Source organism: Parasteatoda tepidariorum, chromosome X1 (assembly GCF_043381705.1).
Source record: "Parasteatoda tepidariorum isolate YZ-2023 chromosome X1, CAS_Ptep_4.0, whole genome shotgun sequence".
NCBI classification, from domain to species: domain Eukaryota; kingdom Metazoa; phylum Arthropoda; class Arachnida; order Araneae; family Theridiidae; genus Parasteatoda; species Parasteatoda tepidariorum.
Genome location: NC_092214.1, coordinates 33452417 through 33468219, shown reverse-complemented (window position 1 = coordinate 33468219; position 15803 = coordinate 33452417). Strand labels below are relative to the sequence as shown.

The 15803-nt window shown below is 30.2% G+C and overlaps 1 protein-coding gene across 1 annotated transcript in view; it reads right to left on the bottom strand.

The window, feature by feature from the left end:
* Positions 1-15803, bottom strand: part of LOC107445948 (synaptogenesis protein syg-2) — a 136612-nt gene that overhangs the window by 24409 nt on the left and 96400 nt on the right. Inside the window, exon 6 of the mRNA XM_016060465.3 lies at positions 5531-5676. Coding sequence (XP_015915951.1) covers positions 5531-5676 — 146 coding nt within the window. The remainder of the gene's footprint in view (positions 1-5530; positions 5677-15803) is intronic.

Sequence of the window (15803 nt, the reverse complement as noted above, 5' to 3'; positions counted from 1 at the left end):
ATATATATATATATATATATATATATATACTACTTTTAAACTTTAGTCATTCTACATAGGAAGCAAGTAAAAATAAACTTAACTTTCCTAATTAACGTACACTAAAGGAATAATAAATCGAAATTAAACGTTTCGAGACGGTCTAACACGATATGCGTTATTAATACTCAATTTAAATATATGTAATAATTTCCTACTCTATAGTATTCCTTATAACTCAGTGATTAGAGCAGAGGAATTCAACGTAAAATATAAGGATTTGAATCCAAATTCTGCCTTTTAAAAAGATTTCGTTACTTTATTTACGAAAAAGCTGTATGCAAATGGTTTTATGCCTTCGATAACTTTGAGCAGATATGCAAATTAACTTTACGTATTCTTACGCCTAGAATGTTCTAGAATATGCGATGCTTCGATTATTAAACTTGAAAGTCATTCAGCTGGGTAGTTGTAGACAAAATTCAATCGCTTAATCCTTACAGCAACAGAATTCTATTTCCTAAGTGTAAGCATTGGCGTCATATATTTATCAGCTTCCTTATGAAGAAAAGGAAAAACACGTCTTTGGCCATTCGTCTTTTGATCTTTAAAGAAGCCGAAAAATAATTCATATTATGTAATCGCTTCCAAATTTGTAACGACAAAAATTATTTGTTGACATAGTAGTAATGAAGTAGAAGGATTTTAAAAATGTCCACGATCTTCCATGATCTGAAGCTTTAAAAGAATTAACTCAACATCAAGACTCTTTATTCCGAAAAAAGTTGGTTGATGACCCAAACAAGAGTGCCATAAGCAAGATGGCCCGAACTTGGATGTTACTATATGACTAACGCTACTATAAGAGTAAAAAATGGATATAAATAGTAAATTATAATAGAATTACAAAATGTTAGATAAGTTTAAGAAATATTTTTTTTTAAATATGAAATCGCGCAAGAGCAAGAAAAAAAAATCATATTCATTTCAGTATAAGAAACTTGGAGCAGCCGATATGATCTTACTTTCTCGATCAGCTGTAAAATGCACCTAGTCTAGGTAACATCCACATTTTGCTGTGAATAAAACGCTCACTGAGAAAAAAAGTATTAACGGAACTATAAGAATATGGTGAAATATACCGGCACTGTAGAAATACCAAAAAGCCAGTAGTTTTTACCGAAGCTCTTTGGGCATGACTGATGTCTAAATTAACAATAAAACGTGTTTTTATTACCCTGCTTTTTGGTAATAAATGTATTAAAATTTTATTATTTTATCACGATACATAACTTCATGGCATAAAATTTATTTTATTTGCTAAGTCTTCTTATCAGTTTTTTTTCTTTTTTTACTAAATGTGTGGTAATAGTGTATCAATAAAAAAAAAACAGAAATTTCGGTAAACCGTTTTCATACGAACGTAAAATTACCAAATAATTAGTTTAAAAACAGGCTCGGTTTTTGTATAATTAATACATATAATTTGACACATAATTAGTATTTTTTTTAAAAAAATTACCAGAAATGTTATTACCACACAAGTATGGTAATTTTAATTAAATTTTTTTTCTCCGCATACAAATACTGTAAATGTTCTCAATCTCTTAGAGATATCATAACTGTACATACGTAGGCTGACCAGCGTCCTCCCAAAACTGAAAAATAACTGGTAGCAAAATTTCTAAACGAACAATCAAAAACTCCCCTCTATAAATATTACCTTTCATTTTAAAAAATAGTAGTGCTAATAAATTCGTGTGAAATATTTATGTTCTTAGAATATTAAATTTTAAAAGTAATTTTAAAGTTTTCAAGCATCAGTTTAGTAATTTTGATACCAGCTTTTTAGTTTTGTGAGGAGGCTGTTCAGCTTAACATACGGAAGTCTTAGCATTAGATCTTATAACGAATTATTCTACAGGATGTCGAAGAATAACTTGGAAAAATATTACTCACAGTTTTAAAACCTATTAAAATATTACAATTAAATTTTCGAAGAAAAAGAACAAAACCATATTACATTTAAAATATTCATACTGACAACTTAGAATCTTAATTCAGGGTCGTAAGTGATTCACGAAATTTTCTGTCTTGTGCTACAACTATTGCACTCATAGTTTGTACTATTCCTCGCCACAAGGTTTTTTAATCTATATGAAAGTCTGATAATGTTCAGCCCAAATCGTTTCCTCCAAAATTAACAACAACAAAAAAAAGAGTCCATTCTACTCAAGTTTGAATAATATGGCAGTTGTTGAGCCATTAAAAAGCCTAGAAAATGTGCCTTTCACCATTCGTGAGAGCCTTTTGCTCTGTGTGCCGGAGCAGAATCATGATTGAAGTATCCTTCTCCTCCCCAAAAAACTGTTTGCTTTGTGACCACAGAAGCACAGAATTGTTCGAAAAGATGTTTTGATATGCTGCTATTGAAAATATTTGATATTATATTTTGTCAAAGTTATTTCTCGTCACCCTCATCCCACTTTTCTAGAATTCGAAGTTATGTTTTGCGATCAACGCACACACACCCCACTCATATATAGTTTATATCATGAAGGAGCCAATTGTAGTCGATTTTTTATGTTTTTACCCACCTATGTTTTTTAACAGTTAAAATTAAAATTCCGAGAGTAAAAAACGAAACTAATATGAACTATTACTGTAATTATATTTTTAGAACTAATTTTCTTAGTTTCTTTTTAATTTTCCCATTCTGTTAGACATTTTTAAGCTTTATTGGCAGATGATGTCATTGAAATTTGCCACAACATGAAAATTAAGCAAAATTTAGCTATATCATCACATTGACTTGATTAAACGATAATATGCTTCAAATTCGAAAGTATGGTTCCGTTTAAAACCGTTCTTAGGTTGATCAAATTTACATCTCGTTACATTCCAAGAATCAAAATATCGTATTTATAGCCAATGTATAAAATGAGTTACTCAAATATAAAATGCATATCCTAAAATTTTACATAATAAACCTGTGTCAGACTGCCATGAAAAATTCTAGGATGTCACAACTCATGGCACGCGGTTGTCACAACTTAGATAAGTTTCAGAACCTCTACTGTGCAAATATGCCCTTTTGAAAAAAATATTTTCTAGTGCTGGGAAAAGTCTAAGTTATTTTTAGTTTAATAAATTTGATTTAATTTGTAAGCATAACATATCAAACATTCAAAGCCTGTTATAAAATGCACTTTTGCTGTAGTCATCTCGTGGTGAGTCTTAACGATTATGCGAAAATTGCAATTATTCTGAAAGTTTATTTTTTAAAATCACGAACAATATATGAAAACTTTTCCAGAAAGTGATGCAGTTGGCATCCTTGATTGTACAATATTTAAGGAAGGAGTGTCTCGTCAAATGGTTTTCGTAAACATTTACTCATATAATCAGCTTTTTTATTTACAACGATTGTTTATGCCCATTTCACATGAATGAAAAAATAAACATTGGATATAAATGTTGTTGACGTATGTCTGTTTAGGCAGAGGGGGTGCGATTGTTCTTGTTTTGCAGTGGCGCCATCTATGGCCAAGAATTTGACTTCTGCTACACCTTACGTCACACCCGTTTATAGGACGAACCCATTCATACATCCATTCATTCATCCACAGATCGTAATTTTGACCTGAATCAGAGAACATGGAAGACTTTTGCGACTCGACAGATTTAACGTGCATCAGTCACTTTACTGCGCTGGAAGTCTTTGGCCGGCGGGGTTCAAACCCACGAACTCTCGGACATGGGCTCAGCACCCTACCGACCAGGCTATCCCGGCCCCGGATATAAAATGTAAAATGTAATAGTGATTATAATGATTTTCCATTTCACTGTCCAAAAGTTGTTGTGACCCTTTACTGAGCAATCCAGACATTCTCAAATACATTTATTCTATCGATATTCGTTATATTTTCATATATTTTCTATTCAAAAGAAGAGGGTTTGCAAATTTCATTAAACTAACTACGCTAAAATAATTATGATTAGTTTGTATTTATTTATTTTTATTCTTTCGGGGAAAAAAATGCAAAATTTGGCAAGCAGAACAAAAGTTTTATTTAAGAGTAAACTTGAGATGTCTGATTAACAATTTTTCTCCGTCAATAATTAGAAATTAGCTGTTAATCCGATTTAGCTCTTACTTTTTTCTTCATAGTTTCTACGTTCATTATTACTAAAAATATCTTTGATAAGTCAGTTATGGTTAGATCTTGCAGGACTTTAATCACCAGTTAATGAAAATTCTCCTGATAAGTAGTTATTCTCAAAAAGAAAGATAATTCGTTAACTAATGATTGCTTCATTTAAATCATCGCATAATTTAGATGGCTGGGGGTGTTTGTGTTGAATAAATTTGTAAATTGATTGATATAAGATGCAAATAAAATAATAATTTTGAGCAAACTATCTTACTAAACTTAGCTAACAAAACTATATGAAAGAACAAAAGTTCATGACATAAAAAAACTATATAAAACTAAATAAATGAAAACTCGAAATAAGAAGTAATAAATGAAAGAATGAAAGAAATCAAATTTCATCTACAAGAAATCTCAAATCCAAACGTATATTACTCGTGTTTTTTCTTCAAAAAGGTGGAGATAGATAGTATCAGTGCCGAGTATAGTCCTTCAGAAATTTTTTATAAATTACAGTATCATTGAAGTATTGAAAGTGAAAAGTTTTCTTTATTATTAAACTTTGATGTTTGCAATTTTAAACTTACCTATGGAGTGAAACTCTTGTTTTATACATAAATTGCAAAATTGTTTTTAGTTATTTTGTGTGACTGATTATCCACAGGTTGTTTCGAAATTTTACTCAGAAGTAATTTCAATGGAAAAAGAAATTTTTAAATTAAAAATTGTGTTTTTTTATTGATTCAAAAAGTATACAGTATAGCTTTGTGTATGGAATAAAAATGGTGAATGGCCCCAATTGGTTCATTCTGAGTTATGCACTCTCTTATCTCTATTTTAACTAACTCTTTTGCATTAATGTTGTTGAATTTTGACACAGAGAGCGCTGAGAAAAATAATACTCAAAATAAAAAAAAGTCCTATAGCGTAAAATTTCTTGATCTGAGTGGCAATACGATACGGACAGTCTCACAATCAGGGAATTTTATAGTTTTGTTCAAAATATTTCTGAACAATCTAAATGTTACTTACCTATTCATTATTAATAACTTTGAACTGTTCGATGCATTTTTTCCCGTGGAAGCATTTTAATGAACAAATGGCGTAAAACTCAAATCTCGCACCAATTTCGAAGTGATCTTTTTAATTTTATTAAATCACGTGGGAAAAATAGAATTAGCAACTTATCTTTTTGTGATGATTAAGCATATGGTTGTGAAAAAAGGCATAGGCAATAAAAATAATGAAATAAGAAAATTAATTTTAAATCAAACGTCATAAACTGAAATATCGTTAAAATCTGCAGAATTTATGGTTTAACTGGTCTGAGATCATACAGTAGTAAATATTTAATGCCAAAATATTATTAAAAAGATACATTAAAAGCCATTACGTACTTCATTATCATTGACGAACCATTGTAGTTGCGCAGGTTCCGATGATCTCGCTGACGAGCAATTCACATCAACTGTGTCACCCACGTAATACCGAGGATTGCTTCCTGTAATACTTGGACCATCTAGACCGGGAGGAACGTGAGGAACTATTAAAAAAATTTACAAAAATTTCATTATAATTTCGTGAATATTATAACAGAAAATTTTACAATGTGTTCAATCACACGAAAGGATCAGCTAATGAATTTTTTTAAACGATATTAAGAAGTTTTTCTATTTGAAAGAAAGGAAAAACTCCATAAATGGTTAAACTTTGCAAGTGGGTATTGAGAAATTATTTTTTAAACAATCATGGATGCATATAAGATTAATATACAGGAGTTCTCGCTTACTTTCTGAACATCATAAACATCAAAATTAAAGAAAAATTATCATCTTTTAGGAGAAATGTTTGCTGTCTCTTAAAACTCCTACAAAGCTCCCGATTTCTTTTCACATTTTTCCAATTACTTGATCAGAAAAATTCGTTCAATTCCATCCTTCAAATTTTTGCAAAAAGCTATTGAAATCAAATTAATAACTTAATTAAATAAATAAATAGCAGAAAATATTCATTCTTTTACAAAAACTTTACTCGGTTATACAGTATATCCCAACTAAAACGCAACCCTGAAAAACGAACTATGGACAACTGAGGAAAGGAATGGATTTTGAGCACAAACTACAAGTAATGTTGAATTTGTCAGCAGACAAATTACAAGCATTGGGTCAGTTAAGCTGATTATCAAACACGTTAACCAACCTTGACATTAACCAACATGGGTTTTTGATATTTTGTTCAAATTTCGAATTTAGTTCGGCAATGAATTTCAGGTAATCTGCCTAGACAACAATTTTCAAATATTCCCGTAGAAGAAGTTAGGAGGTGACTAAGTCTGGACTTCGGGAGAACACTGAATTTTAGAAATAAGGTGATCGCAAAAATTCTTTATGGGGAAGGGCATGGTGGGAGCAGATGTGTGGACAATAGGTCTATACTTTTGAAATTAATGACATCTTTCTGAACGCGTTATATTGCGCATGAAATTGCTTTTCCATCCCATGCGCTCTTGGTGACAGATTTCCGTTTGCCATAGCACTAATTTCTTCAATTTTTGTTAGCCACGATGCTATTTCTTCGATTTTTTTGTTGCGTTTTATTTGGGGCATACTGTATGACCTATTTATTGGTGATCATGTCTATGCCACTTACCAATTGTTTTTAAATCATTTCAAGATGCATCTCTGCAATTTACGTGAAAGTAAACCGGAATTTAGGTGTATAGTTTTTTAAAAGAAAAATATTTTAATATAATAAAAAAGCATACTTTCATTGAGTTCTCAATCGAGAGAGTACAAGTTTTCTTTGAGAAAAGAACCAAATAACTAAAAGGATAAGGAGATGAACGAGATACACAATATTCTAGAATGATATTGAGCAAGCGATTAAAACTATTAAGTTAGGAAATCGCCAGATTATTCCATTATTTTTTTTCAAAACTATTCATTAAGGGTTAAGAATCGGGCAAACTCTTTAAAGAAGGTATGAGTTGATAATATTTTAAGGCATTGTAAAAGTTAGGACAGTAAAAGTTTGATTTACAAACATACTAAAGTAAGGAGTTGTATGGAAAAATATAGAGGACTTAAAGGTTAACATTCTCTAACATTTTTAAGCACTAATAAATCACTTAAGAAATAATAAAGCACTTATAAATAAGATTTGCACTTTTCTTATTTATAAGTGCTTTAGTTGTCAATTTACTTTTAAAAGTGTGAAGTTACATTTTTTTCAACAAAAAAAGAAGCATTTCGTTTAGTAAAATTATTTTAGCATACAGAAGGAAATATTATTTTTTAAAATCAAATAAAAAAAATCTATTTGGTGTACGGAGCACAGAAAAATTAACGGAACACTTGTATAACGAATCTTCGCATTCTAAGACTCAGTCTTAATTGTTGGAAATGGTGACCCAAAATATACTAATTATAATATATAATATCTATAAGTTTTTAAGCATATTCCCTAAACATACTTAATTTGTGTGAACATTTTTGTAAGTTACGAAATCAGACACAAAGACGTACTTTCTCTGAATAAACATACCTTTTTTTTCAACGGATTCAGATTTCTGACCCTCAAAATATAGAGGGTAGCCACAGTTTGAAAAATATGGTAGAAATAGTCTAGTCAGGAGAGCGGTACAAAATTTGGACCCCTTAAAGTTAGTTTAACTTTTTACGTATTTCAGCATATCTCGTAAATTTTTAAGCGAGTTGAAATTTTTTTGCAAATAACTATAAAATTCGATTATACAAAGATGTAAAAAATAACTTTTAGAAAAGATTTATTATTTATTGTTATTTTATTTATTATTGTTTTATTTAATAATGGTTGAAAAAAAATTTAATTGCAAAAGTTTGTTTGCATCTGTTCCTGAGAAATCAAATTTTAAGAAAGGGTCGTATGTTTAATAAAAAGTAAAATTTTAAGACTGCGCACATTTTTACACACCAAACTTTAACTGCAATTTCATAAGTAAATTTACCAAGAAAGAGCTAATTTAATATATAGCCATCTTTAATGACTAAATCAATCTTGTACGTTTAAGCAAATAGCATGAACTTGAAAATTTGTTTTTGAACACGCAAGAACAAGTGTTATTAAAAACATTATATGGGTTAAAAATTTATTTTTTATTTTTAATTGAAATATCTGCGGATAATACGAATAAATAAATGGTATAATTTAAGATATAACTATTAGATTAGAGGAGCACGGCACTCCAAATTCAATAACTGAATACAAAATGTATTAACGAATTAGTTTACATATTTAAAAAAAACTAGATAAGGGACTATCTGAGGAGCGAGAGCTTTGTAGAAGAAAAATGTTAGTTAATATTTAACCCATCTCTTCAACAGCTTATGCATATACGACAAATAGCAGATCTCCTCCATGGCACTGGCTCTATTTTAATCTGCAACTCGGAGTATCTGTGGTTTTGTACTCTTTGATAAAACAGCCTGCTTTCGGCTATTCTGGGATAACTAGATGTGATATAACATTTTATTTTCATGACTTTAATGCTTAAAATTATTAAGCAACCGATAGCATATTAATGGGCATACCCAATGATAACTTCGAACAATATCTAATTATGTATGAGTCGATAATCTATTATATATTTCGGAAAGCGTTGGCAACAAAAGCTGATTAACAAGTTTTCGGTCTGTACTAGTCGGAGACAAAAACCAATTTCGTAAGCCTCACAAAGAGGTGACCAGAGTTCTAATCCCAGCGATAGCTGGTCGATTTGAATTCTGCACCCGGATCGCACTGAGCACAGTGTTGATGTAAAATCTCCTCAACGGTAGACGGATCATGGGTTAGAGTCCCCCTGCCATCTGATTAACTATGAGAAGTTTTCAAGGTTTTCCTCTCCATGCAATGCAAATGTGAATTATTTCCATCAAAAATTCTTCCATGGAGGAAGGACTTTTCCCAATACATGATCCAGAAGGTTTCTTGCATTCTGGATTGGGTTCAAAATTATAAGGATACGGAGCTGTCGTAAACTCAAAAATTCTGCCGGCTGTTCAAAGACAGTTACAAAATAAAATATTATTGTTTGAGCCATGGTGGCTCAGGGAATAGAACGTTCGCCTTCCAGTGAGGTGACCCAGGTTCGAGTCATAGTGATTGCTGGTTATTACGAATTCTGCTCCCGGCACGCACCGACCGAGGTGCTGACGTAAAATATCCTCAATGGTAGACGGATTACGGGTTAGAATTTCCTTGTCGTCTGGTTAAACGTAGAAGTTTTCCTTTGTTTTTCTCTGCATGTATGGTAAATGCCAGGTTCCATCAAAAATTCCGTTACGAAGGTTGCTTAAAAGTTTGGCTCAATATTAATCACTCTTAATGCAGTTTCCTTAGGGTCAAATTTTGTTTTTCTCTGGATGTATGGTAAATGCCAGGTTCCATCAGAAAGTCCGCTACGAATGTTGCTTAAAAGTTTGGCTCAATATCAATCACTCTAAATGCAGTTTCCTTAGGGTCAAATCCTAAATCTTGCACTGTAAATTTTCTTTTAATGCAGTTTTGTGGGAGTAAAATGGTGAATTTCTAAGTTTTATATCTATTTGATATTTTCTTATAGTTATTACTTAAATTTTCCGAAGTTTCAGAAAACTTGAATATGAAATGAAAATTATAATGAATTCTTAAGATGTTCAGCTACTTCAAACCTTAAAGTGTTTCAGGTTGAAGAAATTACACGAACGAAAATAATACTGCATGAAAAAGTCTGAAAAAAGGGAAATAATTTTTACAGCGTATTTTTACATTTGCTTCGTTCTGTGCAAAAAATAAATAAATAAAAAATAAAAGAAAACTCGAATTTTTATTAATTGTTTGTATCATTATCGTCGTTCAGGACAACAATAAAATTATTTAATACGCTAATCACGATTTTAAGAAATATATTTACTTTTTGCATTAAAAGTCTTAAAGGAACAAAAAGCTAAAAAGTGTATTTTAAGTATAACATCCTCTGAAACATAATTTGAAGTCAAATTGAATGATTAAAAATGACTTTTTTTCAATTGCCCTAGCTTCAAAGCAATATTTTTACATTCACGCCCATGCCATTAAATATCATTAAATTAATGTTAGTTATTAATAACCATTGATCAAGTTATCATACAATCATTTAATTTAAAAAAAAAAATTTAAAGATTATTAATTTTTAAAACATTTTAAGGATTAAATTCGTTATAAATATCTACAGAATAATCTATTTAAAAAAAAACTTTCACAACTTTAAACACTTTTTTAAAGAAATTCAAAAGTAGGGTTAAGAGTTTGGAAGTAAAGGAAAAGTTTAAATCTTTTATCGAGAGATAACATTTTGGAAAAATGAGAAGAAGAATTTTCCGATAGAGCATAAAAGATAGCATTAAATGGATACAAAAGAAAGCATATCAATGTAAAAAATTTTTTTACCAAGGCTGTTTCAGAAATCTATTTTTTTATGCCAAAAACTTATATCAAATTAAAATGTTTCAGATCATTTTAAAAGATATATGTTTTACTCTAAAAAAACTTAAAACCAGTTGAACTTGAGATAATTAGAATTCTTTTGCTAGCAAAACTGTAAATCAGTACCTTGGAAAATAAGAGATCCAATTGCTATGAATCCGCGCTAGTGTCACATAAACGTGAGTGTTGGGTTCTATTGAATGTCTTAATATTCTTGAAAATATTGTTTAAAAAGAGGGTGGAAATTGCACCTTTGAAACTTATTTACTTTTCTGAAGAAATTACTTAATTAATTTATTCAAGATCTTGATTTTATCATTTTTACACCGAATAGAGGATTTTCAGCAGTAAAATTGGAATTTCAATAGTCATTGTGTCTTGAAATACATTAGATGAGATCTCTAAAATAAACTTGTTTTCAAGAAAAAAGTCCCCCAGTGGACTGATCTTAAAGACACGGCTCTCAGTAGAATACTGAAGTCAAGCATTACTGACTGCGGTTAGTAAGGGGGTGGGTGACCACTTTGATCAGCCTATGTATAAACCGAGGGTGCGCGGTATCGGTCCTCGTTAAAGTGTTCTACCGTAAAGTACACGACTTCAAGCGCAGGTCGTCGGGCCACCAAATCAGGGTAGCCATCCCCTCTGCATAGGATCTTCCTCCTTAGGGGTCTTCGGATCATCCTTAGGGATGCTTCCCAGATCGTGGCCAATAGCCCATTTTTCATCTCTAGTGCAACGTAAATAAAGTACCTATATATCAAGAAAAAAATTCGACATTTTTTTTTAATCATTTGATTCGATTCAAGGAATTTGTCTTATTTCTAACTTGTGATGACCTAGGATCACCCCAATAATACTTTCTCTTTTTTATTCTTTTCCTTTACATGTTCCAATTTTTTTTTCCTTTGCCCACTTTATGCGTTTGCAGTAACATTTGTATAAATGTACCTTAAGTACGCTATGTCTTTTAAAATTTATGTAGAACAACTAAACACAGCACTTATGTAATCAGTTCTTCTGACCGCCTAATATTAACACTAAGCCACAAGAAAGTTCCAGAAAGATTTCAACGTTAAAAGACAAAAGACGAAAAAAAAAGAGTTTCCAACGTAATGTAATAAGTTTCATTTAACGATACAAAAGTAGACTATTTTTAACATACAAAATAATATGATGCTTTTAAATTCACTTTAAAAGAAACATAAATTAGTGTAAAATAGTTCATGCGATATATAGAATTAGTTGCAATGTAAATATTATTGTTTGTATTTTAATTCTCTCGATAAATGATAAATAAGCAAATGAATTTTATTATCTTAAGTCTTATCTATCTCATCAACCACTTTTTACCTCATTGAGTGTGTGAAAGTAAAGTTTATTTTTCTTTTGAGTGTCTTTTACAAATATTTCTGTTATCAAAAATAAATCAATTCCTTCGATTAGAAAATTCATTCGATTCATAACTACTTTTTTTGTCAATTAACTTATAAAAGTTTTAAAATCTAAGTTCCCATATTTATCTTAAGTTTAAAAAATTGAAACTTTGTGAAAGATTATATTTTAAAATAAACGTAAAATAATTACTTCCGACAAACTGAGCAACTTCTTAAGCTAATTAATCACTTATTTAAATGTGAAACATTTCCTTAATTTTAATTATTTCTCTCTATAATTAGAGCATGTTTTTAAGTGTCTATAAAAATAAGTACCCTTGATTACTGCAAACTTACATTTGGCATTAGGAGAAAGCCATTATTTTAACAAGTGATACTTTATTTAATGGTAAGCTATTATCTTTATTTTTGACAAACATTCATTTAACAGTATTTAACTTGTGCTCTTAACATTTCTAATTTAATATAATTAATCACAGTAAAAGCTACAAATTTAAGATACATTTTGTTAGAATAATTATTATAAATTCATGAAATAACAAATTGAACCAATTAGAAAATAACTTATTTATTTCTCCATTTTGTCTTACGTAAACACTCAGAACTGAATTCGCACAAAATATATTTTGATGAAAGAATTAAGTTACTTTTAAAGTTATTAATTATTTATTTTTCTATTTTATCATGTAGTATTTAAACTGAATCCCTTCAATATTTCTATGGAAATCATGTAACTTTTCACCACACATAAAATTATTTTAATAGTGTCGTTGCAAACAATTAAAACCATGGAAATGTTTCGGCGCATGAGAAATACAAAAAAAAGATTGAAATATATTTGGCTGTCATCAGCAAAAAAGTTATTACTGCATTTACCAGTCTAAACATCATTTCGAAGTAACAAGTACATTTCTTTAAAATATTCTTCACCTTAATCGGAAATTTGAATGAAAAAAAGATTTATTTAGATTTAACTGACTAAATTTAATATGTATAAAATAACGCTATTTTTACATCACAAAATCAATAACGCAACAATCGTAAAATGTGTAATTTGCTATCAAAAGTTTCTTATTTTTATTTATATTTTAATTATATATTGTATTTTATTGTCCCACTTGCTCATTCGCTTAAGGGCTTTGCTTTTTCATATGGTTCCACTACCAATGATTCATATGGATCAATATGGGTTCCACTATTCCATGATGTCCTACATAACTTTCCATGGTACACATTCAGTATCTAAAAGGACATCTTTTGGGGCCAGTGCCAGCGTAACACTTATGCAAGCTATAGTGCAAGCTAAGGTTTACAGTTCTCGATTTCTTAAATCATTCATTTACGTCAAAAAAAATTTCTGTGTCTTTTCAAGATATTTGTTAATTTCTAAATGTGCCTTGAAGTTGTTGCAAAATTTTCAATTCGAGTTAATCTCATTTGATGTTTCTTATATGCCTCTTATTGTAATTAATCTCTCTGTTATATATGCCTCTTACAGTAATTGGGATCTATTTATAAAAATATTTATATTGTCATGAGCAGAATTAAAGTTCGAAATTTGTTTTGGATAAAATTAGATATAACCGAGCTTTTTACCTTATATTTTGTCCCTAGTTTTCCTATTCTCTTTAGTCACTGTTTGACTTTATTAGCGCCTCATTACAGCCATTATGTCACTCAGTTTTACATTTAATCCATTAAACAACAGCTCACATAATATCTTTGAAAAAACGTTAAGACGGTATTGTAACTGTAATGTTAAGACTACACTCTCAGAAATAAAACTCTCACTTTTGAGGATTCAGCAATCATTGAGCTGTATTTTCTTAATTTTGAGAATCATTTCGTCACGAAATCCTGTGATTTATAACAAAACGAGAAATATATGACGAAAATATATATGATGAAAATATTTTCAGTCAAATATAAGGAAAAAGTATTTTCTCAACTCAAAACCTCAACGCAGTGCTTTGAGGGAGATAGTTTCCTAAAATGACGAAACTAGGATGAGGACTACACGATTGAAAATAAAGTAGCAAAATAACCTGACCACATGGTTGTCAAGGTGTTGGCCTCGTACTAGGTATATCTTGGGTTCGAATCCCGCTTGAGATATGTCTGTAATTTATCTCTTTGTTTTTCTTGTGTTGTTAATGGCGATATTGATTTGCCTACATGGTGCCCACGATAAAATAATTATTACTTGATGAATCATTGATGATTATTACTTAATGATTATTACTTGGTAATAAAATGATAATTACTTATGAAATTAAAGCGTAAATAGAATGCGTGGAATACGTTTTTTAGACGAGTCCATACTGAAGTTACGGACTGCAATTGATTTGTCTTTTACATTGGATTGGCCCGAAAACTGGATTCGCGCAAGGTAATAAACGAAGGTTGTTTTTTAAGCAAGAGCCGTTTGAAAAAAAACCAAACAAAAGAAAATTTTCAAGAAGAAAATTTATTTTTAGATTCTACGTAAGTTTCTCTTTTGTTTCAGCATTGTTGACAAGTTCGTTTAAGCACTTATCAAACCTTACAACTCGATTCGGAAGTCCCTCTTCATATAAATTTACCGCCTGCTTCGTTATCCGAGAGGTCACGACCATTTTCACGTATTCGTCATCGTTGTAGTGATTGCCGCCAAAATGATCGGAAAAGATGAAAATCACTCAGTGCAAGATCAGGATTGTAGGGAGGGGTGGTCCAAAATTTCCCAACCAAAAGAGTCGAATAAAACTGGAATCCGAACTGCGGAGAAAGTCATTGTCATATAGTAGCAAAATTCCCTGTCAGCATGTTAGAAAAATTTTGCTATTTTACCAATCATAACTTCACAAATCTGCCAATGAATGTATGCAGCAGACAGATTTTTTACTGTCTAAAAACTCACCACTACCCATATCTCATACGTGGCGGAAGATTTGTTTAATTTGAACTTTTTAAAGACACGGAACTGATAGTACAGTTTAACTACACAGCTGCAACTGAGCAGTGCTGTCCTAGAACGTGAAAATCTGATCATTTGATCAAATGTTATTCAAGGTGGTCCGTCTTTTTTTTCCTCACTGTACTTGCAGCATATGCGCAGTTAATAAAACTTGATAAACATCAAATTCTTTACTTTTCTTTAAATTTTCGCTTTTCATTCATATCCTTTATTTTCTCCTTCTGAATTTTTATTTTTTTAAATTTTAATTTATATTTTAAATCTTACTTTATATTTTCAGTCCTCTCTAAAAAGTAAAGATTTTTCATCTTTTCAAATGTCATTTTTTAATTATTATAAGACGTCTCTGATGAGCGTGAAATTCATAAAATCTTCATGAATGTTATCGTAAATAAAAGGAAAACTTCTACGGATATTTACGCATGAAATGCAGAAGATGAATAGAATTTCTAAAATTAAATGTTTTTTTTTCTTCAAAAAATAAGGAACTAATGAAAAAGAAAGAAAAAAGAAAGGAAAAGTGTTCATAGACTCGTAAAATGTTTTATGTTTACTAAAGAATGTACATAAGAACCAATGTTGCTTCCAGGTATTGAAATTTTCCTGATTTTGAAGCCAAGAAAAGATAGTTCTGTTGAAGAGAATAAAAATAAGAGAAACAAACAAACTTGCACGTAATGTTATTTCTCCCAACATTTAATTAATATCATCAGATCTACAAGAATATTTTAAATCAACACGTATTTTTAGTTTATCTTCAAGTTAAATTAATAATAAATTAATTTAACATATCAACCATGCTGCTCAATTTAAGTCATGGAAATAATTGGAAGAAAT